The sequence below is a fragment of the Aaosphaeria arxii genome (assembly GCF_010015735.1).
Source record: "Aaosphaeria arxii CBS 175.79 unplaced genomic scaffold BU24scaffold_6, whole genome shotgun sequence".
Lineage (NCBI taxonomy): Eukaryota > Fungi > Ascomycota > Dothideomycetes > Pleosporales > Aaosphaeria > Aaosphaeria arxii.
Window position 1 is genome coordinate 1,415,100 of NW_022983479.1, and position 26,159 is coordinate 1,441,258.

Genomic DNA, 26,159 nt, shown 5'->3' on the forward strand with positions numbered 1-26,159 from the left:
CATTTGAGGAGAAGCAATATACAGACGTCTTGGCGGAAGGGCGTGGCGTGCTGATAATGTAACCATCCTAATTGGGAAGTGAACGCCAGAGCACGTAACGGCAAAACGGTCGTGAGCTTGCCCTTTGAGTTTGCCTGAGCTTGCCCTCATTCGGCAGTTGGATAGGAAGTGCGGCGTTCAGGCTGCCACTAGGTACTCCATATGGCATTGTATCGTTCTGATAGCACTCTTGTCATTCCGATCCTGACAAACTACCAGTCCAGTAGTATACAATCGCTTCCCGTTTGCCGCCCTCTACACTGTAGGAAGACCGACACTTTGGGGGGCCGTATGCTCCCATTGGACATATCCCAGGATTCCGTGCGATAGAGTGATTCGCAAGATTCCCACGAAGGACTCCTCCTTGACCGTCCCACGTAGTTAGCTGTACCTGCTGCTGTGTTTGACCAGCAATGCCTGCACATTACACGCTTTGCTTCCCGACCGCCTGGAATCCGCTCGGATGGAATCTGTAAATCGCCTCTTCCTCCTTGTCTGACGAAACTCAGCAGAACTCTGCGATGCGCGCCCTTCTTGTTGCGATATTGTCAAGGTGGCTATCGTCATTTTTACAGCAGTATGCACAAAGAGGTGGGTGATAAAGCAAATGAAGATCAGGCTTAGCGATTGGTGGAGGCAGCCTCTGATCATCTAAAAGTTGATATCAGCGGCGTAGGCTATCGCGACTGTTGGCTGCGGGAATCGACCCAAACAAGTGATGAGAGGCCGCCATCCAACAGAAAACAACACCCGCCCTCTTGTAACCGACATATCAGCAGATGCGCACGTCCATGTCCATGTCAATAATGCCGTATCAAAGCATGCGCGCATGTAGTCGGAGTGTGGGGTAATGGAGCGGACCAAGTGTGTACATAGAAGCTTTTGCAGAAGCCTTATGGCTTAGCTCGGTCCTAGCTTGTCTTCGTATTGGCTTGTCTGGGCCTCGGGACTAAGAGTTACGAGATAGTCAGAGTTACATACCTTGTCACCCTCTTGTGAATCCTGTCACATTGTTAACGAGTAGGTATCCTGACATGGACTAACCAACCCCAATGGCCCAGTAATTCTGGTGATCCCGCCCTCTAAACCCTATCGTACTCGTATTTTGTATGTAAATCCTCCCCCAAGTCCCCCACCTCCACCTGGAGTTCGTATCTTTCTTTCCTCCGTCTTCAGCCTATGGACCAGGACTAATCATGATGTGAACTAGGGCTAGGTACTGTATCATCATACCTTGTATTTTCAATAATCTCGATACGCGCAGATACCAAAGATCAATAGCCAGTCGGGTGAGGATTGCAATGAAAGGAGTCGCCCGTGTTGCTCGTTACGGTTAGATTGGCTTGGCTCATGTGATTTAATGCCGCTCATGACTGGATAATCACTTCTTCATCTCGCCATGCTGACACTTATGACTTTGGACATGGTGGTCAGATTGCCCCTCACCCTTGTAGAATAACGTTCTGGACGTTTGTTCCTTGTGAAGTCGTGGCCCAACAACCGCTTCCCCTCCCGACTCTCTCCCCTTCCCTTCCATAACCCGCACTTAAGCGACGCAGTGGGATGAGTTCCTTCGCCTGTTTTCCATCAGCGTTCTGCGCTTAGCTGCTGATATTGAAGGATTTCTTTCCAACAAGCAACGATAAGCTCCCGTGATTTTTTCAATTCTTTGCGCAAGGCTGTAAGACGGCGAGGCCGTTTATCAGGAACGAAGGACAACATATGGTGCTAGTTCGGCCATCCCGTATCATAGTCTCGCACCAGCATCGTGCGACGGGTCAAGACACACGCACAACTTCGGAGTAAGAAAACTTCTCGTGACAGTCTTCTATTTGGATTAGATATGAGTACGAGGTAATAGTTTACGGACAGGAGTTGTGGGTGCATCTATCACGTGCTTCAGTAACCAGCTTCCAGCTACTCTGCAGTTCGTATCGTTCCCCATTCACAAGTGGTCCACTCGGTGCTGACAGGATTATGCCTTACACTGATAGCTTCTTTCTCAGATTGGATGCTGACCCGATCTCCACTTTCTAATGCGGAAGGTCGGTGCCGAAACTTTGACCCATTAGCAATCCCACGCTTTCCAACTGAGACGTGAGACCTATTTCCTAGATAATCTGTTACCAATTGCTTGTCTGGCACATTGCTCCTCACAATTTTTGGTATGAAGATCTGCGTAGAGTTATGCTCGCACCTCCAATCCTCCGTCCCAAACACAAATTGTATTATCATATTCGCGACATACTAATGGTTGCACGTCGCTATAATTGAAACATGTATATGTACCACAAAGAAAGCTTCTGCCACTCATGACAAATTCATGTAGGAACGATCAATTTCAACGGATGAATAAAGATTGGCCAATCTGAAATTCAGCTTTCGGAGATCCTAGGATGTGTATCTACGTGAGTTCGTTGCGAAGAGCGAAGTGATTCCATTCTTCAAGTTACAGTATCGGTTACCACACTACTATCTCATCTCCTGGTGAAAACCTCACCGTCTCCCGACCAAAGTATCGTGTCTACCCGCGCAAACAGTTGCCCGCCACATGTATGGCGCATCCACTTACCCCTAGTAGTTAGAGCACGTGATCTTACATCCTTTGCACAACTTAGACTTAGAGTATAGTAGCTCAAGTCAAATATTTGTGATTGGCCGTGAACCCAACTCCCCACGAAATTCAATGTCAACGTGACCAAAATAGGACCTATCCTATCGCCTTTCACAAGTTGAATATGTTTGATTCCATAGAGTATTCCAGTTGAAAGGCACGATGAATCAGAACTTACAACTCTACATGATACAAGGAGGTCGAAGGCACTCGAGGGGAAAAGATTATGCAGTAAGTATAAACTCTGCCTTCATGGTTGGTTGTTAACATATGCGTACGGCACTTCCCGTCTACCTTTCCGTGTACGTGATGACAACTACATGCGACAACGCTATGAGAGCTCTCCCTCATGCGAAGTTGTTTCGCACAAGACTACGAACAAGACTAGGATGAATGTGCTCAGCTATTTGGTGTTAGCACTCTATATCCATTCAAATATACACCATGAAGTCGCAGAAACGATGGTTGGCTTGATGATGCTTGATTACCTATGTATGGGACCGCACTGACATCGGTTGGCGATGATTTGAAGAACGTAGCGATGTTATTCGGATAGCTGCGTGTATGATTGAATGTATTTGAGCGCTTTTTGGGATAGAATTCCAAGTCTTGCCCCTCGTTGCGGAACGGTGTGGTTTAAGCTTCACGTTGATTCTGTCCAAGCCATTCATGCTCACGTGAGAAGCTTGCCCGACAGCTCCTCCTCGTAAAACAAATAACGATCGTTCATGGGCATTAAAAAATAATCGAAAAAACAGCGTTGCTACAAGTTTTCTATGTCTCTTTTCCAGATGTTTATGATGATATTCTCGCTGGTTGAACTGATTGATGTCATATTTTGGGGATTAACCCCAAACACTGTGACGATGTTGCAAAGGTTTAACGAGCAAAGGTGGTGAATTATGAGAAGTTAAAACATGGACATAAACACGTACACAGTTTCTTCGATTAACTGGCTATAGGTTACAGCGAGGTTGCATCATTCTTGTAAAGGATGCAACTGAATTGATATTGGTACTCTAAAACAGGGTATATGGCCAATTTGGCAACCACCTTTATCTATGTGTCAATTGACCTCTCCAGGAGCAACGCCCCAAATAACATTGCATCAACTGCCTTTTTCGATCTCCATGCTTCTTTCTGCTATCGCACTTAGAAATTCTCGACCTGATGGGGACACATGATAACTCGGTGGAAGATGCTGCGAACAGGTGTGAGAGCGGTCCGGGCCCTTGATACATCAAACATCATGTTCATTTGAATCGCATTGCAATAAGGAATGATGCGATTTCAAAACACTATGCACATTGGTTGAGCCCATTACTTAAATACTACCAGATACGAATTAATTACTCTTGCACACCATGGAAATCCCATAGTTGGGTAACTACAATTGACGTGCATGTTTTCTCTTCAAATATTATTTGTACTATTTCATTCAATGTCAATTGTTTTTGAATCTCTGACGAGAATATCTTTCGTGCTTCTACCAACACGCGGCCAGTGTAGTGGAGCTTCCATTTATCCATGCGATGTGCGCAGCGGTCTCAACCACCCCTATTGTCTCCACTGTATGTTTCAAGTGCGAATAACAAACGAAAAGAGGCTTAGATAAACCTTTATCGGGACGGGAAGATCGAAACTTGCAGAATCGTAATAAAGATCGGGTGAGATGTAGGCACAATGAGGTTGGGGCGTCCAATCGGATGGCGTCCCTTTTTCGTGCATCTCAACCACGTTCACCAAGCTTTTGACAACGAATATCTTGACGAGTCTGCATCCCTGTATTCTTAACAAATAGTTGAAATTGAGGATTGCGTTTCATGGTCAATGAACCTTTGTGTTTTCCAAAGTTTTCGCTTCTATACCATCACGATGCTTAGTCTCTCAAGGAGACTACGCAACAACAGTGACAAAGGAATTTTAGACCATTGTTATCTACTGAAGATATTCAACATCATCACCATATAATACCATGTATCTCATGGACGAGACTATTAATTCAAACAATTCAACAATCTATACGCAACACCTGGTCTATCAATCTTCCTCATACAAGAGCATTTGCCAAAGATATATAAATTTTAAACTTGATCAAGCGTTATCGACGAGAATTCAGTCACCATTAGTTCACACGGGAGTGATACCCGGCGCTACATTGCCGGTTCAGCTACGGGAAGGAATGGTATGAAATACTCCACATTTATTCAGTGAATGGCCATTGGGGGCTTGGAACCCTCTCTCTCCCTCGTACCCTTACCAAAAGCTGTACTTATGTACTGACGATTGGACTAATTAAACCCAGACAACAGAAAGTTGCAAGAAAGAGAACCTGCTCCATCGACAGACGATCTTGCCTTCGAACATGCTGTCCGCAAAGGATCACTGTTATTGAAGCAGATGCATGGAACAGACAGTGTTGCAGGTGCACTACTAGAAACCCCTTCCGACACTGTTCAATCCACCTTTGTCAACTATAGTAAGTAGTTGCAACGAGAATTCCGAGCTCATAGGTTTGCTAATATGGCGTAGGTGACCTCAAAACATGGGGCTATAATTATGGGGACTTCATGGAATGTTTTGACTTTGAGAAATCGGTCCCTATCAAAAGGGCGCTTGAAGGCATCAATGTATCAGACAAAAAGGCGTCAGAAGGCGGAAACAACTACGCGTCCGTCTGGGAACACGAATTCAACTACGATATTGATGGCAAAACATACCCTGTGAGGCGTTATGGCGATTTATCAGTACCAGGCTAACACATTTACAGATAACGGGAGGCCGTTTTGATATGATATTGAATCCCATGGATGGTGTAATTGTAGCCTGGGGATCATTCAGTCCTGCGCACCGCGGAGCGAAGCAAAATCCACCCGTCACTATTCTGCCAGCTCTCAAGTTGTGGTCCGATATCGTCTTCCTAGAATGGCAGAATTTCAAGAAGCCCCGGAATCTCAGATACGTCTTCCGTTATAGTATCAAGAACAAAAACGCTTGCTCGATCATCTCCCGTGCCCTTGAAAGCGCCAATCAAGTCTTGCAAAAGTGGCCAGGAGTTACATTCGATATGAGTACACGGGAAGGGAGAGCCATTTTGGGCTCACCAAATGGCGCGGGTGTAGCCTTCCTTCTCTCTCAGCATAAGGAACAGCTTGGCAACAAGACCATAACCAAGGTTGTTGTGTTCCAAGACGAAGGCGACGCTAAATCAAGGCCTCCAAGTCTGCTTTTCTATGTTGATGACACTGAGGCTATCGATGACCTTGACAAAGTAGAAAGGAAGATTGGAAATGCTAATGATGCCGGTCATTGACAGGCTTTGCATCATTCTATCTTGAGAGCATCGACGTAGTCAGGAGATATGATTCCCCTTGAAACGATGTACTTTCCTGCAGAAATAGGCTGGCCCTGGGCTCACTTTATGAGACATAAATGTAGCTTTGATAGATTTCATTTCAATTGTTAGTATCGCAAAAATTCGCTCTTGTGTTGTTGTAACCATATGGTCTTGTGATTGCAAAGGCCTTCTGCACATATATTTACTGCACCATAATAGTATTCCCTCAAACATCGCCACCCATGTCAAATGCCCAAAAATCAGGAAAATTCCAGTCCGATGCGTTGTTCATTTGAACGTCTTGGGGTTGGTTCCACGTCCCTTGATCATTGAAGCCGAACTTTGCTCCTTCGTCAAGAGCACGAAGCAGACCACCGGTTCCAGGTATAAATGGTTGCAATGCGGCATCGGCGCCTGTTGGCAAGGGTGTCTCGACAGAGCCCGATGGAAATCTGATCGTTGAGGTCCCAGTTTGTGAATTAGCTTGACCATCACTCGTGATAGCTGTTCTTAATGAGGCCGAGAACTCGTTTGCGGGATCTTTCTGTAGTGCTAGTACGCGGAAACATAGACTTGTGATTCTCTCAATCGCTTTACGGCCCCGTTCGCGAATGTCGTCGACTGCACGATCCGCGCCGTCAGAGCTCGGAGTCTGACTCGGAGCATCTGAAGGCATGATTCCTATGGCGGCCGAGATGAGCCAATACTCCATGTATCCTGTACCCAGGCGCATGACTCTCTGTTCGAAGCAAGACCTTGCGCGCTCTAGGAGCTCGATCGCTGTTGTACAGAGCATTCTTGTCATAAGATCTTTCTGTGTTAACTGAGGAATTTTCACGCGAACACCCGTCGGATTCAAAAATCTTGAGCCTCTGTGGGGATCTTCTTCACCTGTAAATGCTGCTTTCCGTACTGCGGTCAGGAACTGAATGGCTGATTCATTGTCCTTTGAATCCGCAAACGAGGAGCTATGGTAAACGGTCTGTGCGAGAGTTATTGCTATTCGCACCATGTCATTTCGATAATGAGTCATCGCGATCATGTTCTCCGAAATAAGGTCGTCGTAATGTGATATAATGGCAGATGCAGCGCGCACGACGGCTGTGAAAGAATAGGAATAGCGAGGATTCTTTGCAGCTCTTAATGCGTACGGGTGATGAAGAATGAGGAGGAATTGGCGTAGCTGAACATCCAACAATACTGAAGCCGTTGTCGATGCAGGGTCTTCCCAACGAGGAAGGGAGGCCAGCAGGGAGGAGATCTTTTCATCGTAGTGGAGTACATCAGAGTATAACAAGCTCGTACCTGGGTCGTTCACCAGCTTCGCGATATGTATTCTTAACTGCAATGAAGCTCGACTTATATTTAGATAAGAGGCCTTTGTGAAATTTGCAGTGGGTCTTTCCGCTGGAAGCTGTTCTGTATCCGACGAGAATGCCTCATCAGGAAGATTTGTGGGAGCCGGTGTATCAAAGTAGAATCCACATAGAGTGGACGGGAGTCCGCTGTCGATAGCGGATTGTAGCTCAAGTTCCATGATGGTGGCCCAAAGACGCTTTCTCATCTCTTGATGGAACACTGAACAGCGTCCCGGTCCAAGTAAAGATGGATTGCGATGCATGCCTGCGGCAATAGCCAACCGCATTGCTGCCCCTGTAGCTGTCCAGTCTTGCTTTACCTTGATGCAGTTGACTTTTTTGGCCAAGACAGAGAAACACTGCAACTGGAAGAAAGTGATTGTTAAGCGTTTGTGAGATTGCTGCCGAAGCCATGCATCACCAGCATCAATCAAGTTCTTTGCATCTTCTCGCTCAGCAGAACTATCACCCACAAACGCGGGGTCTCGACCGACGACAACGCAGCGTGTAATTGCTACAATGAACAGAAGAATGCAGGCGAAGCTAGTTGCAACTTCTTTCGGTGCATTCCAGAACTCACTGTAATCTTTTCTGAATGTCGGTTCGTGCAGGATTCGATAGGCATCTTCAAACTCCTGGAAGTAAAGAGTTACTGCGGCGTCCACCTCAGCTCTTGCAGGTAATGCTGCAAAGATTTCATCGTCAGTGCCCAGCACTGTGAGACCCTGTTCCTTGATTTGAGCTTTTCTACGGCTTCTGAATGCTTTGAAGTCGGTACGAATACGCTTTACAGATGTGTCTGTCATTAAAGCCTCTCGTGTAAAGATTTGCAGCTCTTGGAACTGTGTCCAAATACGTTAGTGGACGTGATGCCATCTTTCACGAAGGGAGCGCATTGCAGCCATTGTGGAAACCGAAGATTCGGCAGCGTATACCGATACCGTTGGATGAATTGGCACAATTACTACGAGCACTAGAAGAATTCTCATACCTGAATGATCAGACTGTAACAGCTCGAAGATCCATAGAACGATGTCTTAAATCCCTTGCCTCTGAAGAGCATGGTCTCTTTGCTTATTGGTTCTTCCGAGCTGCGCGCGACCGCATCATGATGCAAGGGTAGTGAATGAGTGTCTGTTGCTCTAGCAATTCGTGCTTCTAGCTGCTCTAGCCGTCTTTCTTGCACTCGAACCTTCCATGCTAGATTATCGGAGGTATCTGCAACAGGTGTTGAATCGTTGAAAACACGAGAGGAAGGCTCTACGGCTATACTGTTATGTCCAACCCCAGGGCCAGAGCCTGTAAGGTCCTCTAGTAGCCTTGGGTCATAGGTGCATTGATCAGCGCGTCCGGTCTTCTGACATCTTCCGCAGATGGGATAAACTCGATCGCATTTCATTTTACGGTTGCGACATGCATAGCAGGAAAGGACCTTGCGTTTCTTGCTACCACGCTTCTCAGGAGAGTCATCGGCATCAGGCGAGTTGTCTCGTGACTCAGCACTTCGTGTCGACATTATGGCAAATGGCGTTCCAATCAAATTCGGTTTTGGCGTGATGGAAATCGGATAGCGGAGATGGCGGAGATGATGGAGATGATGGAAATGGGATAACCAGCAGAAAGGGAGGTTGATGAGCCTTCGAAGCGCTCGGACATCTTGCGCAGATGATTGGATGCCTTGACTTGCTTCCAAGGTTCTTGTCAGACCGATTAGTAATACGCTCTTGGTTGGTGTTGAAACACCATCTCGAGGTAAGGCATGACGATATCACTCCTTCGTTGCTGTAGTTATCAACACCACATTGATAAATTCAGCATGTTGCCATCTATGCCCAGTCATATCCATCAGAAAGGACTGCCATGTAATTCTTTATATTCGCATAGTCATGCTGGAAAGGGAGTAAATTGAACATCGCAAGACGGGTCGATTCGCATCATCCACAAAGCGATGCGACGAGAATCCTCTTATTCAGGTGACCCTCTGTTCGACCAGATTTTGTCATATTATTTCCATCCTTCTCTATGCGTTTATAACCAATAAGTACTCTGTGGTACTCATCACACACCATCGCAGAAACACATAAATATTGAGCACAGCTTCGTGACATATGAAAGTACCAAACTTTGGATTTAACCGGTGCGTTGAGCCGCCTCCTTTCATTCTCGTTATTGGTCACAGCAAATCTCATCCTTTCTGAGACATTGTCGTACATTGCGCGAATTGTTCTACCAGCTCACCTGTAGATTACTATTGCAGGATCTTCAAGTCGCTTTACCAACATGTGTATCCTCCATAGCTGTAGAATATGCATCAGTAAGGTTGGTGCGCCTGATCCTATCTTGATGCTATTGCATTATCGGGTTTTCCCAATTAAATCTTCCCATCCATCCGTTAGCTCACCCCGTTCCTGGGTTGCTACACTATGCGCACTCTATCTGCAGAGCCTCCAAGCTTCTTGGATGGCGATACTCCAAAACATTTGCTACTTGTTCTACTTGGCAGTTAGTTCGCATGCTTTTATCCGCTCCGTGCTTCCGCATGATGACAGAAGTTTCAAGTAGCTAAGTTTACCTGCTGCTTGTACTTAAGGTACGGTGCGGTACCTCGCTCCTTGGAAAAGGCTGTTGCAGAGCCTCCACCTTGTTTCCAGGTCATTTTCTCTTCTTTTTGCCGTAATGTATCTAGATACATGAATGGCACCGCTGAACCACGCAACGCATCGTTATCGTGCGGTTAGATCCTTACCAATTCCTTGTCTTTGCCTACAGTCCTCTTCGACACATGATCTACTACGATTGGTTCCCATTTCGAGAATCAGGGGTACTTGAATTCGATGAATTCACGTAACACCTGTCACGAGCAACTAACCAGTGGTTGCACGTTGTTCCTTGTCGGGAATTTCGTTCGGGTTGCAGCGATGATTCCTCCGGGTCGTGCTACTGGTCATATAGAGCATGCTTTCAGTAACAAGCCGCCGGCATATGTCATCGTGCCGACTCTATAATCGTTAGCTGATTCCACCAATCCTATCTCTTCGAGCCTTGTGCGACATCATAGACACCCTATGTCTGTTCGCCCATTAAAGCAATGTCTTGTCAGACTTTGCACTTTGCAGAGTTGCATGGTCGCCCGGAGGCTAGGGTATCGAACAGATGCTGTTGATCCAATCACTGATCTCTAGAGGAGATCAGTATGGGGCTCAAAGCAACGGAGTGTCGCTTCGCGCGACCTTTTACTCGTACCCCTGCATTCCCCCGCAAATCTACGTACACGAGGTGAGCCTAAATCAACCCACTTTCATCTATCTTTACCACATCTAATTTATTCCGCGCAGAAATTACCGAAACACTTCCCTTGAGACTGCACATAGATGATCTAGAGTATGTTGTTGGAGCCATACAAGAACAGGTTGTAAATTGGATGGAACATTCCATCCTCGAGCCAAGGCCTGTTGCAAGGTTATCTTTCTCGAAGGAACTGTCAAGATTGAAGCCATGCTAGGCACCAGCTGGGCAAAGCTTAAGAGAAAAGCTTGAGAGAAAAGCTTGAGTATGATGCTTGATAGCAGTCTAAAAGTCTGCCAAAGGAATACATTTCCAAAAGATCATTTTACCTATCCTAGATCACGCTGCTTCTTTGTCCAGGGCTGTGTTGGATGTACGTACAGCAGCTTCAGAAGGCCCGCCTCCCGCCACTATGCCAGGATCAACAAAACCACGGCCGGAAGAATACAAAAGAGCAAACTTCAGGCCCATGCAAATATAGAGGCCCATGAAAGACTGGCAAGCTACGTTCCGTTTACATCTGTCCACCACTAGAATCAGGGGACTCGTTTCGTCTCTTTCGCCTGCGGAAGATGTCCTCCATTCAATCTTCACTATGAATTCCTCAGATAACCCGACCTCTCCCCTGTTCGGCTCTCAATCCTCTTCTGGAAAGGTTCAGAGATATGTGTCGATTTTCCACGTCAACTCAGTCTTGTTTCCAGACGGTGTCACAAGATCTCATCGGCTAGTTCAAATTTTGCCGCAACTGAAAGTACATCCGTTTATTGTGCTCATGTTTTCGGTAGCAGTTTTGATGAATCACTGCAGGATCATTCTGATCAAAGTACCTCCGCATCTACACCCGCGACTTGGGTATTCGTTGATCAATTCCTCAATAATTAATGACACAGGATTCACCCATGTCCAGGGGAGCATCTAAATTTCTGTTCCCGACGTTCCGGCTGCCCCTTTCGAAAATGAGGTCTCCCAATTGTCATGAGACCCTCCAGAGTCTTGCAACGGGCCCTATTTAAGGTCTGCATATTCCTCGATGGTTCTCTTCATCACATCGACAAGTTTCCACAGTTCACCATCATGTATCGATTTCTCGCTGTTACTTCCGCTCTTGTGGCCCTGGCCCAGGGTCAATTGGTTGGTACTCAACAAACTGAGACTCATCCCGGCATGACATGGCAGACATGCACTGCAAAGGGCAGTTGTACGACTAAGAACGGCAAAATCGTCATCGATGCCAATTGGCGATGGCTTCATACTAAGACTGGGTAAATCCTGACTGTTTTAGATTTCTCGTTATGAAAGCCTGTTGACCCATCCAAGATACACCAACTGCTATACCGGTAACGAATGGAACTCGACTCTTTGCTCCACCAACAAGGACTGCGCTTCCAACTGCGCTTTGGATGGAGCAGACTACAAGGGAACATATGGTATCACTGCAAGCGGAAACTCTCTGCAATTGAAATTCGTCACTAAGGGTTCGTACTCTACCAACATCGGCTCTCGCACGTACCTCATGAAGGACGATACAACCTATGAGATGTTCAAGTTGGCCCCGAACAACGAGTTCACCTTCGATGTGGACCTCTCCAACCTACCCTGTGGATTGAACGGAGCTCTTTACTTTGTATCCATGGATGCAGATGGTGGTATGAAGAAGTACTCCACCAACAAGGCTGGTGCGAAATACGGCACCGGCTACTGCGATGCGCAATGCCCACGAGATCTCAAGTTCATCAACGGAGAGGTATGAATTAATTGTTTCCGGGTGATTTATGTATTCTGACCTTGTTTAGGGTAATGCCGAGGGCTGGACAGCATCATCGAACGATCAGAACGCAGGTGTTGGTGGCCATGGCTCCTGCTGTGCTGAGATGGATATCTGGGAAGCGAACTCTGTTTCCACTGCCGTGACTCCTCACTCCTGCTCCACGATCGAGCAGAGCCGCTGCGACGGCGACAAATGTGGTGGAACCTACTCTGCAGACCGTTATACAGGTGTTTGCGATCCCGATGGTTGTGATTTCAACTCATACCGCATGGGCGACAAGACTTTCTACGGCAAGGGAAAGACTGTCGACACAAGCAAGAAGTTCACCGTCGTCACTCAATTCGTCGGCAGCGGTGATAGCATGGAAATCAAGCGCTTCTACGTCCAGGGCGGCAAGGTCATCCCCAACTCCGACTCCAAGATTGCTGGCGTCGAAGGTAACTCCATCACCACCAAGTTCTGCGATGCTCAGAAGAAGGTCTTCGGCGATACCTACACCTTCAAAGATAAGGGTGGCATGGCCAACATGTCGAAGGCTCTGCAACAGGGTATGGTTCTTGTCATGAGCTTGTGGGATGACCATTACGCCAACATGCTCTGGCTCGACTCCACCTACCCAACTGACAAGGACCCGAGCGTCCCTGGAATCGGCCGTGGCGAGTGCGAAACCGGTTCTGGTGTACCTGCTGATGTTGAATCCAAGAGTGCTGATGCTTCCGTCATCTACTCCAACATCAAGTTTGGCCCATTGAACTCTACCTTCGGCTAAGAAAATAGACGTACAGATACATCACTGTACAAGCATAGTGATTGCAATGGTTGTCGCTAAATTTTCCGCTTCAAATAGCTCTCACACTCTTTTTATCAATTGAGAACTTCTGCTGTATCATGATTGTGCCTCGCGCTGTAGTTTATGACAAGCTTGTTCGCCAATACTTACAAAAGCTTAAACGGCTTGACTGTAGTACTGATCGTCCTTGATCCATTTCAGAAACTTGGCTTATCACTAGTTGGTGAAGGCTGTAGGCATTGCGACCGGGTAGCCCGTTCGTGAGTCTAAATAAATTAAACGTTCTACGGGGAAATTAAGATGCATGAACCAGGGTGTATACGGGGAGTACACCTTATCTGGGACCATGCTTGTCAGTCTGTTCGTACTACGGTGTGAATACATCAGCACATATTAGGCGTTCGATTTTTGATCATGTCTATAATCAAACCCGCTGTCTAAGGCTATGTTCAAGTATAGTATGCATGAACCGAATTGTTCTGATTATTATAGATCCCGGGAATGTGGCAATAGGTGATGCCATGCCTACCCGCCGATGACAATTATCAGAACTTGTAGTTTCGTCATTGGTCGTATTCAGTGGCAAATGTTTGGAAGGTCAATCAAGTATCAAAATTGGGCCTGTTGTTTTCGCGCGGTGAGCGCTGGATGGAAAAGTAATTGAAGCAGGGGTATCTAAAAATGAACAGGAATAACAAACTTCTCGAAGTTTGGAAGGAGAACGATAACGTGTCAGATAAGAGTATCCAACTTCCTGGCCTTCTTTTCTCGGCGACGGACCTTTTCATTATACTCTTGTACCATCTCACCAGCGCCCTCGAGTTGGTCTTCTGTGAGCCAATCTTTGGCGTCTTTGAATCCTTCCCATTTCACAAGATAGTATCTGATACCAGATTCAAGTATATGGTCCAAGATGGCTTCGACAACATATTCTTCCTCCGATTCATCGATAATTTTCTCGTCCAACTCGGATTCTGGTTTAGGGCGATTCATGCCATTTTGAGGAATGTCCGTCGTGCTCTCCCCATTTCTCAAAGGTTCAGTAGCAGGTGTTGCATGCGACTCCGGCGCATCGTATGCAGAATATAAGTTCTCCATCAAGTCTGTGTCTGAAATTTGGGTCCCATAAAGACCATCGTTGGATGGCGGCCTGCGAAATGGCCCTTGACTTTCTGTCCTTTGCCTTTTGGGAGGCGGGGATATGCTCTCTCCTCCGCTGGCCTCTTCTGAATTGTATACTACTTTGGGTCGATGTGCCCCATTCAGTAAGTGTCGCCTGATGGTTGGTTGTGGATCTTCTTCCTCGTCGGTCTCGTCGATATCTGGCACTTCGGGCCGCCCGCGGAGAATAGTGAGGGGTGAGGTAGGAAGTGCGCTATTTGCGACAAACGTAGAGCGCATGAGACCAGGCGAAGATGTTTTCACACTCAAGATCTCTGCTCCGTTTTCGTCTTCATCGACAGAGTCCAGTTCAGCATCCGCAATAATTCGCTGCAGAGACTCCTCGCGATCGATGCTGAGTTGTAGTAGGGCCAAATTTCGATCGCCATCGCTTTCTTCTTCTTGTCCTTCCTTGAGAGGTCCCTCTTCCGTAAGGATAGATTGCGCATCAATTCCCGGTCCCCTTCCACGTACACTGCCTCTTCCCCTACCCCTGCCCCTACCTCTTCCTCGTCCTCGAGATCTTACAGATAGGCCGGGCACTTCAGATCCTAGCGCAGAATATCCTCTACCCCGCATTGCACCCAGGGGACGAGCATTCCTCTCCAACCTCCTCTGTTCACGCTCTTCCATCTCTAGACGTCGAGCGATCGCCTCGGCCTCGGCTTGCGCTTTGAACTCCGCATTTTCATATCGTTCGAGCTCACGCTGAGAGACGACATCCAGAATCTGACTTATATCCACATCTTCCAATTCTTCTCTCCAGCACTGACTCAGTGACTCGTTCTTGTCCTCGGCGTTGGGGTTTGGACGAAAGTACCGCACCCGCACACGATACACTTGTCGCGTTGCGCCCTCGACGAGAATGGACTGACGACCTAAGATCCGAGACTGAGTATGCGGTATCGGGGAATCGACGGAGAGACTTGGGGTAATCGTAGGCGGGGCCTTGCGGAGGAGATAAAGCGAGTCATATATCTCGCGATTGGGGGTATAATTTTCCCATTCCCACTTCGTTCAATTAGTATCGAAGACCATGCAATGAAGCTGAAAAGCCAAATTGACTTCGTGAGTCTTACAACTTCGAATTTCGAAGATCCGCCTCGGCCTCGCCCTCGCCCTCGACCACGACCGCGACCGCGCGCACGCGTTGTGGTTCCTCGTACACCGATTCGACCTTCGTGTCCGCGGCTCCTCAGCGACATGGCGGGGCGACCTGTCCCTGCAGAGTCGGCTCCGCTCTCAATTCCAGGCTTTGATTTTGTTCTGTCAGGAAGGGTTTTGGAGGCGGCATCGTGGCATTGCAAGTGTGAGTTGTAACTAATGAGGATGACGCGTGATTGCTCTGGAAGTAAGGTTGAAGCCGCTTATGTAATACAATGTCCTTTCACCTGCTCCTTGCTGTAACAAACAACAAACGAGTATCGGTCTTACTTAATTTATGATGATCAATTCCGGTAAATAGACGATCAATATCAAATTCGTTATGCATTGTTTGAATAATTGTAATTATGAGAACTATCGTTCTGTCCGATTAAAGTTGCTCATTCAGTTGTCACAACTCATCGCATTTTCAATGGACATAAATTTATCACCAATTAACAACAAAAATCATTGTAAGGCTCCTGTCATTTTCTTTGACCTATCATTCACACTATCATATAGTACTCCATCAACTAAAACCTTCCGTAAATATGTTAATACACCGTGCCCGACTATCGAACGCATAATCGATATTCATCTCAGCAACGACGTTCTTCGCAGTCTTTGCAATGTGTTCGTTCGCGCAAACCGCAACCATTGCTTTGATTTCTTCGAACGGAGCAATTGAACCCTTCATGATTTTGGACACGTCCGGCCGCGACCCATAACGGCGCGTAACGAAATCTACATACGGCTGCGATTTCAATTTGTGGTACTGTTGTTGTATTTCAGCGCAATTGCACCGAGGCTTGGCTTGAGCACGCTCTTCTTGGTGGAATAGCAAAGGCAGGTAGGAGGACCTTCTCCGCTCTTGAGGGTGGAGTGGCACCTCTTCTAATTCTGAGATTGACTGCCTTTCCCGCTCGTCGATTAAGGTCGCCGAGCCATCGCTCGAGGCGCTCGACCGTACCTCGCTGTGTTCGGGTTCTCTTTCCACCTCTTTGTGTTCATATGCGCCTCGAATGATATCGTCAGGATTGATGATTCGTAGAAGCTTTCCGCGGAAGTATGAGGGCCGACGTTGGTGGCTAAAAGGCGAGTTTCTCTCTACCTCCACAACCTGAGAATGTGGGCATGTGGTGTGAACTTCAAAAGCAAGGCGCACACCAGCATCTCGCAATAATATAGAACGTCTGGCCAGTGTTTCCAGAACCGTGGCCTCGAAATTGGGGTCGAGGTGTCGCACGATCCAAACAAGACGGATTTTTCGAGTCTGCACGTCTTCGCCTTTCAGCCACAACTGTTCTAGGTAATCTAGAACAGCCAGGCTGAAGCTGACTCCTGTTGAGGTGACGACGAATACTAGGGCTTCATAATCTTGCCAGCGTGGCGGGTCGCCATAAGGTCCGTCTAAGTATGCAGTTAAAGTTGATGATGATTTGCTGCTGTTGGGACACGGCAAGGACAACCATTTCAAATGATAGTCCGCCAGCCTTCGAGTAAACCCTTTATGGGCTCTAATCATTAGAGTCATGTCGCTCATGGATGGTGGCACTTCGGACATGAGTGAGACGTGTTCTTCGACACTGGAAAGCCCTCCAAGGGGTTCCGAGACGTTGGACAGGTCTGAACAAGTCGCTGGAGTGAAGGGATGCATCTCAAACTTCCCCAGTGCGGGAATGTATACCCGGAAATGTTGTCCTGGTCTCCATGCCTGTTGAACATTGCAGATTTTTATGACGGTCGCTTCTTTCGGATGCTCGTCTGGCACATGGACTGCGAGACCGAATGGACCTGCAGCGGGTGCCATCATCTTGACAGAATGTCCAAATGAGAGATGCGTCTGTGTTTTCGATTTTCGAGAGTGGCGGAAGACGCTTGTGGTGGACTTTATTGAAATGTTTTTGCTCAAGAACATAATTGAAAACAGCAGCTTGTCGAGAAGAACAAAGCTCAAGGCCAGGTAGGCGAAAGGTCGGGCATAGCTGGGGACGTGTTGAAGAACGAACCACAAGAACGCCAACGTCGAAATGTAATGGTTTATGTAAAACATTCGGTGGCATCGTCGACGCAATGGCAGAATACTTGAGATCGCGATCCAGAAAAGGAGTCCATACGCACCAGCTCCATTGCGAATGACACTCATAGCTTTGTCCGAAGATTTGAAAAGCTCGGTGAATGATATCGATTGCATCATAAGACCCATATGAGTGGAGGCTGAAAGGAATAAAGTCCGACCCACCCATCGATGTATCCAGTTTATTCGTTCGTAAGAGATTGATCCAAGAATATTGAGAGGACCCCACTTGACTGATAGGAGGTAGATGAGAGGGACTTGAGCGACTGTTATCCACGCAGCTCGGAAGGCTACATCGTCTAGGAAATGTGTTGAAAACCGAGGCGCGTCGACCGTCACCAGAAGGATGGCAATGGTTCCGATGTATGCAAAAATGACGAACAATGGCCCCAAAGTGACCGCCAGAATCGTGGAGCGAGGAAGCCGTGGTAAAGACATCATAGCGATGGCCGAAAGATATGCGACGAATTTACCAAACATTGAATGGGATGGGGCGCGCTGGAGCGTGCTACATGATATGTCAACATTAGTTGAACTCGTTTTCATCAACATGTTAATGGGATATACACATACAATTTCCGGGCCATCCTGTTGTACAGTTTGTACGATACTTGAATTAAGATTAAAGCACAAATAGTACCCCAGTATGTGTATGAGATCAGCTTATTAGAAGCTCCTCGATGGCGCTGATGATGGGCCAACCGAATGTCACCCAGCTCTCCATTGCTATCACTCATTTTCAGGAAATAGGCCCGCCAGGAGACTCTTTCAAATAAAGCGCAATTGTGATGGTGATTGACGCTCGATCTCGCGACCAGGTGCAGGAAATGGTGCCTTAAGGTCCTGGTTCTATGTCTTGGAGAGAACAGGAGTATCAACTAAGATGAGCAATCCCAAGAACATATGCAAAGTGAAATAAAATCATTCAGTATAGTAGCCCAATCACCAATCCATGGAGACAATGCGGCGGAGAAAGTAGTAATGAAAAGACAAAAGAAAATCGCTCGTGGTGCTGCGCGCGCTGCGCGGAAGGCAAATTTTGATCACAAAAGTTTGTACATATCGAAGGGAAACGGAACTGGATGCCATTGTATAGACGCGGAGATCAATCGCTAATGTTTGTGCGGACCATATCGCGGAGCCGACGTGAAACTCGATGGGTGTGAAATGTTCCAGCCCGTTTCGCGACCCTCAGGAGAGATTCGGACGAGCACACAAATTGCCATTGCGCGTTTACCACACGTCGTCGCGAAGTGAGATGCTACACCTGTGAACAATACAAAATCTTACAAACAATCACACATATGCAACTGTGAATATGCCGGGTCACCCTGTGTGTAAATGTTCACGATGATAAGGTGTGGAGCTGTCAAGGTGGAAGGAGTACCCGTGCGCCAAGGCCGGGCCGCTCAGGCTTCAAATCTGTAACATGTGACACGTACCACCTCCGGATGAAGGTTTGATCATGGCTTGCTCGCTTCCAACTTCCCTTGGAGCGTATGATTGAGGCAGTTGAACAAGTTGACAATGGCAATTGTTTTCCGTTGACTCCTTCTAACACTTCCGGAATCTTCTCTCCTATCGTGAAATTTATCTTCCGTCCGCAGGCAGTGTTTGTAAGATACGATTTAAGATAGGACGTGTACGATTTTGTTTCGAATCGACCAATTCCACCATGATAGTTGATGCTTCGTTGTTCGGGTCTCGTCACTAAAACAATGCACCGTGTGATGGCTTGTGATGAGCGAACATGGCTTTATCCGTGGGTGGCACGCAACTTGGGTCTCCAAGCAAACAGTTGGCATAAGAGAGTCCAGTCGTTTACGACAATCCCAAGTTAGAAGCGAGCAGAATTTGCTGTGTCTTAATTAATCCTACTTGCAGGCTCAGACTTCTGCAACGTGTGCTGCTTTACCTAAGGCAAAGTGATGTCGCTAGACCTGAGGTCGTTTGTCTGAGGCTTGTAGTCCCGACTAATTGATCGCGCCGATGCCAATTGGACCCAATTCAAATCCCGCACCCCTGGTAATCGGTTCTAACTTGCATGGCTCAAGGTTTATTACATTGGCGTCCTGCAAACATCTCATTTGCTCTTGCGGCTGCATCCCACGTTCTGGAAGCAGTCTTCGAGGACTCCAGAAGCCCAGGCTATATTCGATCAAGTATACATTGTCAGATACCGAACAGAGGTTGCAGCAAGCCAGTGAGCAGTAGAGTAACATCTTAAGTACCTCAGTGCAGCCATATATGTAGAGTACTAAACGGTAGATACATTGTCATGATACTAAGCGAGAAGTAACCAATGGGGTGACTGCTGTCTTCGAGTAAGTTTGGTTCGAGCAGGGATTGGGCTGACCCACGCATCTGGATAAGAGCATGTTGGGATGTGCACTCTGGTTCCTATGGCCCGAATACGAGGAGTTGGTCGACTTGAATATGAAAACTCGGAACCTCGCTTGGAAATAAAAGCTTTTGTGAAGTCGATTCATCCGATCTGTTTGTGTATGCTTAGAGCGGTAGATACTCACTCGACTGGCGGCGCTCAGCATTCATCAATTTAATTCGACTGAACTTATAACTCCCTTTGGTGAAGAGATAGTTGTAGTTCCGTATGTAGAAATGTTCTCAGTTATTGAATGATCGCAATATAGTCAGTGTGGAGATGTCTAGATGACTGGTAGGAGAGAAGGAACAAACTGGACGAAATGGAGTCTCTGTAGGATCAATTTGATGCTGTAAGATTCCGGCTACAGATGAACAAATTAAGAGACGAATCAAGCGCTCCAAGGAGCATTGAACATTCTCACCATGTGCTGATGAACATGCAGTGCGCAGATGCGCTTTGCTCATGCCACAACTCCGGGAGAAATCAAGAAGCTCGCTTCGAACCGATATCCACTCTGTTGGGATATTGAGCAACGATGTTGGCATGATATGATTGAGGTCTATTTTCATACACAGGCGAAAATTAACATTCAGTCCTGGTCCTGGACGATATCGCAATTGGACATCATAGAACCATCCGGAACACCTGAACCCGCGAAATGGGGAAACAGAAACAGGCAGCAACAGGCGAATATGAGTCTGTCCTGGCTTCTGGAACCATGTAATCTTCTACACGTGCAGCACATGTGTGTTGGACCTGGACATACTGTAAGCGATAGGGAAAAAAGCAGTGCTCATCAACGCCATCGGATCACTGTCGACGCCAGGTACCAGAAAACATTGATTGCAGAGATTAATTATTGATTAAGGATACCAGTCAGCGTCAGTCTCGCTTTCGCAAAGTTGAACAGTCGAAAACTTGCAGATCTGGATATCGTATCAAAGATAGGTATAAATACTGAGTTTTCATTATGTCTGAGAGTTTTTCAGCATCGATCATACCTATCTTCGACGACTTCTGCTCTTGTTCTTTGCATCCTCTGACAGGATGAGGGTATCTGATTTCAAGATCGCGTTCCTAGCTTTCGCTAGCCTTGCAAATGGTATTGCTCACAGTGCTGTGAAAGGCACGGGCTCGACAACACGAGGATGGTCATGCTGCAAGAACTCTTGTTCCTGGAGCAACAAGGCCCCAGTCAACAGCCCGGTCATCTCTTGTGATGCTCGAGACAATCTCGGTGTCAATCCAGCCAGGAGGGACGGCTGCGACAGTGGAGGCGGCTCATTTGCTTGTTCTGATCTGTCACCATGGGCGAAAAGTAATGACCTTGCATATGGCTTTGCGGGTGTCAATCTGGTTGCATCGAATGAAACTGCCTGGTGTTGCTCCTGCTACTCGCTTACATTCACTTCTGGCTCAGTCAATGGGAAGAAGATGATTGTACAGGTTGTCAACACAGGTAACGACCTTGGAGATGACCAATTTGACCTCGCCATCCCTGGAGGTGGTCAAGGTGCCATGCGAGGGTGAGTAAAAGGATTCGTACGAATGAACAAACGCTCATATGGTTTACAGATGCAGCACGCAATTCGGTGGCCCTGCTATCTGGGGCGCGGAATATGGTGGAATTGCGCACCGTGATGAGTGCGATGCATTCCCAGAGCCTTTGAAAGCTGGTTGTTACTGGCGCTTCGATTGGTTTAGAAATGCCGACAATCCAACGGTGAACTGGGAGAAGGTATCTTGCCCTCAAGATCTGTCATACGTTTCCGGCTGCAGAAGGAACGATGATCCTACACCTGGGCAAAGCACTTCGAAGCCGGTGCCGTCGCCTACCTCATCGGCGCCTCTCGCATCTGGTACTGTCCAGCAAGGGGGCCAGTGTGGTGGTAGAAATTACCGTGGTCCTACTGTTTGCGTTGCAGGCACAGTCTGTACCTTCTATAATGAGGATACGTATTATTGCCTCCCCGATCCCGCGAGTACGAGATCAACTCCCGTTACCACCAAACCAACTCCTGTTCCAACGATTGCACAACCTTGGGACCAGTGCGGAGGTAAGTAATAATCTCACATCGGATCCAAGTTGGTGCTAAAAGAAGCAGGTCAGGGTTTCACCGGCCCATCGCGATGCAAAGACTCTACTTGCAGGAGTTTTGATCAGTGGTGGTGGCAATGCATTCCCGCAAGCAATTGGGTCCCCCCAGCGTCCTCCGCACCACCGCCAGTTGTGACCAGTGCAGCTTCTAATCCAGGAAACCCCAACCCGGGATGGCCAGGATGGACATTTACTCGCCCTCATGTAACCTGGCCAGGCCAGCCTCAGCCTCCAGCTCAGACCCCGACCAGGCCTGGAAACCCACCTCCGAGTTCAACAAGACCGAATCAACCGACAGGAACGATCGCACAGCTTTATGATCAGTGTGGCGGTAAGTAGTAGTACAGCGTCCAATGTTAGAATGTGCTGCTAACATGTATAGGAATGACATATCAAGGCCCAACGAGGTGTGCGCAAGGGCTGAGCTGTATCTATGTTGATGATTATTACTCCCAGTGCCAAAGGCCAAATAAGAAGAGTCCCAAATTCAAGGAGTAGGCCTTCCGAAGGATGTTGGTCTGATGAACCTTTATAAGAACAACCAAGGCCTTGGTGTTGGACGGAAAGTCGATAGTCTTGTTAGGACCCTGCTTTTACAGTGCGTCTCGTTTCCATGACTAGATTAAACATTTTAATCATCAGTTATCGCCGTCCTTTGATATGAATTTGTAAAAAGATTTTGGGTTGTTTTAACTTATGACTCTATTGTGATTGCAGGATCAAAACCAGATTGAAACCACACCACATTGATCCCGTGACAGGTCGGTCTGTATTCAACGATCTTGTCCACAGTTGAATTTAGCATTGTCCGAGGTAGTAGAGGTGACATGAATCCGAATGTGTCACTTGGAAATTTCTGGTTACCCACAAATTCATCCCATATGAGATCCGAATCCGACAGGGAGACCTGGGCATAACCGCACATTGTCCAGCATTGCGGTCAACAAATCTAATAGTATACTTTCTACAACGGTCAAGATAAGGTCGGAATTCGATTCTAGAAAGGAAGAGGTAAGGCAGGCATTTCAGTGATGCGATAAGCGGATGCCACTTTCCTATCTCTTTATGTGCGAGACGTCGGAGTCAGGGTCGGAGTTTGATGCGTCCGGGTAGATCAAGACCCCAGTCGAGGAAGACCTATCGTCCTCGTCCCTCATGTACCTCTCCAGGAACGGAAGTCGGTGAACTATTGTTAGCGTATCCAATGCCCAAGCTAATGCCACCGATTCGGCGGATCTTGAGTGCTCCGATGCTTTTCTTCCAAAGATCATGCCAAGTCCTCGCCCAGCAGCCGATGTCGAGTCGGTTTGCTGCGCCCTGGACATACACGCAATGGCAGACGAATTCGAGTCTGGAACGTGATGTGGCGCGACTTGATCATAACCAGTAAAAAATTTCAAAACTTGCGGCAAATGAAGGATGGGGAACGCTAGTAAACTCAAGTCGTGGGATGTTCAAGACCATTTCAGTAAGTATGCAAATCGCGGGAGGGCGGAAGCTTAGATATTACCCGCGACCTTCCCCTTCAGTCTTCAGACTATGCGTTCCTCAAAGCATTGAATTGTGTGATCTTGCAAAGAGGAGTGCCATGATTTGATGGAGATAGCGCCTGTAGTTGATCAAGCCTCGGTACGGACTTGAACTTGATAAAGATTGTGTTCCTCGAGGTGACCAACTTGGGTGGGCTCTGTTCACCCGAACAAACCGAATTTCCTGCCCTACCAAGGACATGACGTAAAAGTGCAGCGAAAGAGTCGGCCCTTCATGGTAGAATTGCGCAAGAACATCGGCGTGGGTAGAGCACCGAAGTTGGCACGTTGGGTAAACAGGAGGGTCTTGCTTATATATCGGAGGCGGAATGCAGCCGCGTCCGGAGATTTGACCATAATTGGTCCGGAGTTTTATCAGATCATCTGATAAAACTAGTCCCATACGTTTTGTAGTCCTCATCGCGCTGTCGCAAATACCACAGAGGTTCTTATACACTTAAACCTGTAGCTGATACCGTACGTAATTAGTCTGGGTGTTTGATTGTATCTTCACTTCTCATTTGACATGAGACGAATGCTCATTTATGTGATGGAGACTGGTGTAATTGTCCATCGAGAGGCTTGATTGTTTCTGTTTCAGTCTCCGTTATGACGTTGCAAGGATAACTAAGGCTTGACCTCGCCACGAACTAATCAGATAGCCACCCAGTGCCACCTAAAGGAAGAAGGAAACATGGTTCGGTTGCGAAAAAAAACGTGCGACTAGGCAATTCGCCGGTAGTGCTGCCGGGACCTGCATAACATTGTCAACGACAGGACACGACCTGCCATCTATGGTATTACTTGTACACACATGCAGCTAGATCCGAGATGGAAAAAAATGTGCCGGCGCCGATATCTTGAAAGGATTTATTCTTTTCCTGCTAAATGAATTATGCTGGACATAACCGGCCTTACGTGGTGCACTATAGCCCACCCTTGTCTCGACCGCATCTGGTAGCCGTGATTACAGGAAAAAGAAGACCACCAAGCCTCCAAGATTCCAGGATAGTAAAATTCCAATGGCAAGTCGCTATGCGTAGTCGTTGCTTGGCAACAACGGAGGGAGATGACGACTTTGGATTCTCGTACATGCTTATCCGTTAAATAAATTAAAGGCAATGCCACTGCTTCCTTTCACCTTCCCCATCCATGTCCCTGTCCTTGTCCGTAACCCTGCTCATCTCTGATCTCTGATCGATCGTGGACCAAGGCCTTTATCGGACGTCTCCTCAAGAACATATAACAGTACTTGTTACTCTTTGCCATTGCTGTCATCAGCACTTCTACTTGTGTACCTTCGTTCCTTTTTTTCTCCATTCACTTCCGTAGTCTCTCCTTCACCATGCGCCTTTCCCTACTTGCTTTGGCTTCAGTAGCCTTGGCTGCTCGCCCATTCCTCGATGAACCTGATACTGGCATCGAGGAGCAACTCGGAGAGATTGTTGCCAACGGTACTCTTGCACCTCTCAAGTCCCTTGTCGGTCTCCCAGATTTCCAATGGTCTGCACGCCAGTTCATGAATGCCTCTTCGTACACGTATTATCGCAACGGTGCTGCTGGCGAATGGTCTTACCGAAACAACCTTGAGGTGTTCATGCGCTTCAAGCTCCGACCCCGCGTATTGAAGGATGTCACCAAGATTCAAGACTCGATCCCCACGACGATTTTGGGCCATAACTTCTCTGCCCCCTTCTTCATCGCGCCTTGCGCTCGCGGAGGGTATGCTCACCCTGATGGTGAAGTCAATTTCGTCAAGGGCGCCGCTGCTGGCGACATCTTGTACATGGCTTCATTGTACTCCTCCAGGTCCATGGACGACATCACCGCAGCAAAGGGCAACAGCTCCCAGGTGCTTTTCCAACAGGTCTATCTCACCGAGAATATGACCGAGACCCAACAATTGTTCCGCAAGATCGAAGCTGCAGGCTCGAAGGCTATCGTCTTGACCGTCGACGGACCTGGTACCGGCATCCGGCACCGTGCAGCACGCTTCGGTGTTGGATCCGCAAACATTGACCTCAACCTTCTCACATGGGAGAAGTACCACACTCTTTCCAACATGACTTCTCTTCCCATTATCCCCAAGGGAATCCAGACCGTCGATGATGCACGCGAAGCCGTTGCCAACGGAGTGAAGGCCATTTACCTATCCAACCACGGCGGTCGTCAACTCGACGGAGCTCCATCGTCTCTCGAGGTAGCACTCGAGATCCACCAGAACGAACCCGATATCTTCAAGCAGGTCGAGGTCTATGCTGATGGTGGCGTTCGATATGGTTCCGATGTGCTCAAGCTCCTTTCTCTCGGTGTCCGTGCGGTTGGTGTTGGCCGTCCTTACATGTTCAGTAACATCTACGGAGAGGAAGGCGTCAAGAGGGTTACCGAGATGCTCAAGTTCGAGCTCATCAACGATGCAGCGAACGGTGGTATCGGAGATCTCAAGAAGATCGGTCCTGAGTGGGTTGACTGGAGGGCGTTGAACGGATGGTACAGCTAGATATTAGGACATCATTTGTATGATAAACAATAGAGATTAGTAGGCGAAAGAAAAATGATGAACATTACGAA

At 47.5% G+C, this 26,159-nt stretch overlaps 7 protein-coding genes across 7 annotated transcripts; 4 read left to right on the forward strand and 3 right to left on the reverse strand.

Moving 5' to 3' along the window:
* Positions 1 to 4,528: 4,528 nt before the first annotated feature.
* On the forward strand, positions 4,529 to 5,966 carry BU24DRAFT_464355 (uncharacterized protein; the record flags this gene model as incomplete). Its single annotated transcript, XM_033532196.1, has 4 exons — positions 4,529 to 4,535; positions 4,959 to 5,132; positions 5,186 to 5,376; positions 5,424 to 5,966. 4 exons carry the CDS (start codon positions 4,529 to 4,531, stop codon positions 5,964 to 5,966), a joined length of 915 nt encoding a protein of 304 aa, XP_033381928.1.
* A 250-nt stretch (positions 5,967 to 6,216) lies between these two features.
* On the reverse strand, positions 6,217 to 8,864 carry BU24DRAFT_349650 (uncharacterized protein; the record flags this gene model as incomplete). Its single annotated transcript, XM_033523613.1, has 2 exons — positions 6,217 to 8,190; positions 8,340 to 8,864. The coding sequence occupies 2 exons, from the start codon at positions 8,862 to 8,864 to the stop codon at positions 6,217 to 6,219; spliced, it is 2,499 nt and encodes an 832-aa protein (XP_033381929.1).
* A 2,668-nt stretch (positions 8,865 to 11,532) lies between these two features.
* On the forward strand, positions 11,533 to 13,379 carry BU24DRAFT_424591 (glycoside hydrolase family 7 protein). Its single transcript, XM_033528545.1, has 3 exons — positions 11,533 to 11,898; positions 11,954 to 12,380; positions 12,430 to 13,379. The coding sequence occupies exons 1-3, from the start codon at positions 11,711 to 11,713 to the stop codon at positions 13,171 to 13,173; spliced, it is 1,359 nt and encodes a 452-aa protein (XP_033381930.1). The 5' UTR covers positions 11,533 to 11,710; the 3' UTR covers positions 13,174 to 13,379.
* A 383-nt stretch (positions 13,380 to 13,762) lies between these two features.
* On the reverse strand, positions 13,763 to 15,622 carry BU24DRAFT_452451 (uncharacterized protein). Its single transcript, XM_033531191.1, has 2 exons — positions 15,435 to 15,622; positions 13,763 to 15,366 (listed from the first exon to the last, which is right to left on the reverse strand). Exons 1-2 carry the CDS (start codon positions 15,558 to 15,560, stop codon positions 13,927 to 13,929), a joined length of 1,566 nt encoding a protein of 521 aa, XP_033381931.1. The 5' UTR covers positions 15,561 to 15,622; the 3' UTR covers positions 13,763 to 13,926.
* Positions 15,623 to 16,027: 405 nt separating this feature from the next.
* On the reverse strand, positions 16,028 to 18,013 carry BU24DRAFT_349805 (uncharacterized protein; the record flags this gene model as incomplete). The annotated part of the gene is made up of 2 exons (XM_033523621.1): positions 16,028 to 17,204; positions 17,388 to 18,013. 2 exons carry the CDS (start codon positions 18,011 to 18,013, stop codon positions 16,028 to 16,030), a joined length of 1,803 nt encoding a protein of 600 aa, XP_033381932.1.
* A 3,061-nt stretch (positions 18,014 to 21,074) lies between these two features.
* On the forward strand, positions 21,075 to 22,128 carry BU24DRAFT_318153 (carbohydrate-binding module family 1 protein; the record flags this gene model as incomplete). The annotated part of the gene is made up of 3 exons (XM_033522902.1): positions 21,075 to 21,487; positions 21,537 to 22,018; positions 22,064 to 22,128. Coding segments are annotated over 3 exons (960 nt in total), but the record flags the coding sequence as incomplete, so codon positions are not given.
* Positions 22,129 to 24,872: 2,744 nt separating this feature from the next.
* Positions 24,873 to 26,088, forward strand: BU24DRAFT_494040 (FMN-dependent alpha-hydroxy acid dehydrogenase; the record flags this gene model as incomplete). The annotated part of the gene is made up of 1 exon (XM_033534011.1): positions 24,873 to 26,088. Exon 1 carries the CDS (start codon positions 24,934 to 24,936, stop codon positions 26,086 to 26,088), a length of 1,155 nt encoding a protein of 384 aa, XP_033381934.1. The 5' UTR covers positions 24,873 to 24,933.
* Between the last annotated feature and the right edge of the window lie 71 nt (positions 26,089 to 26,159).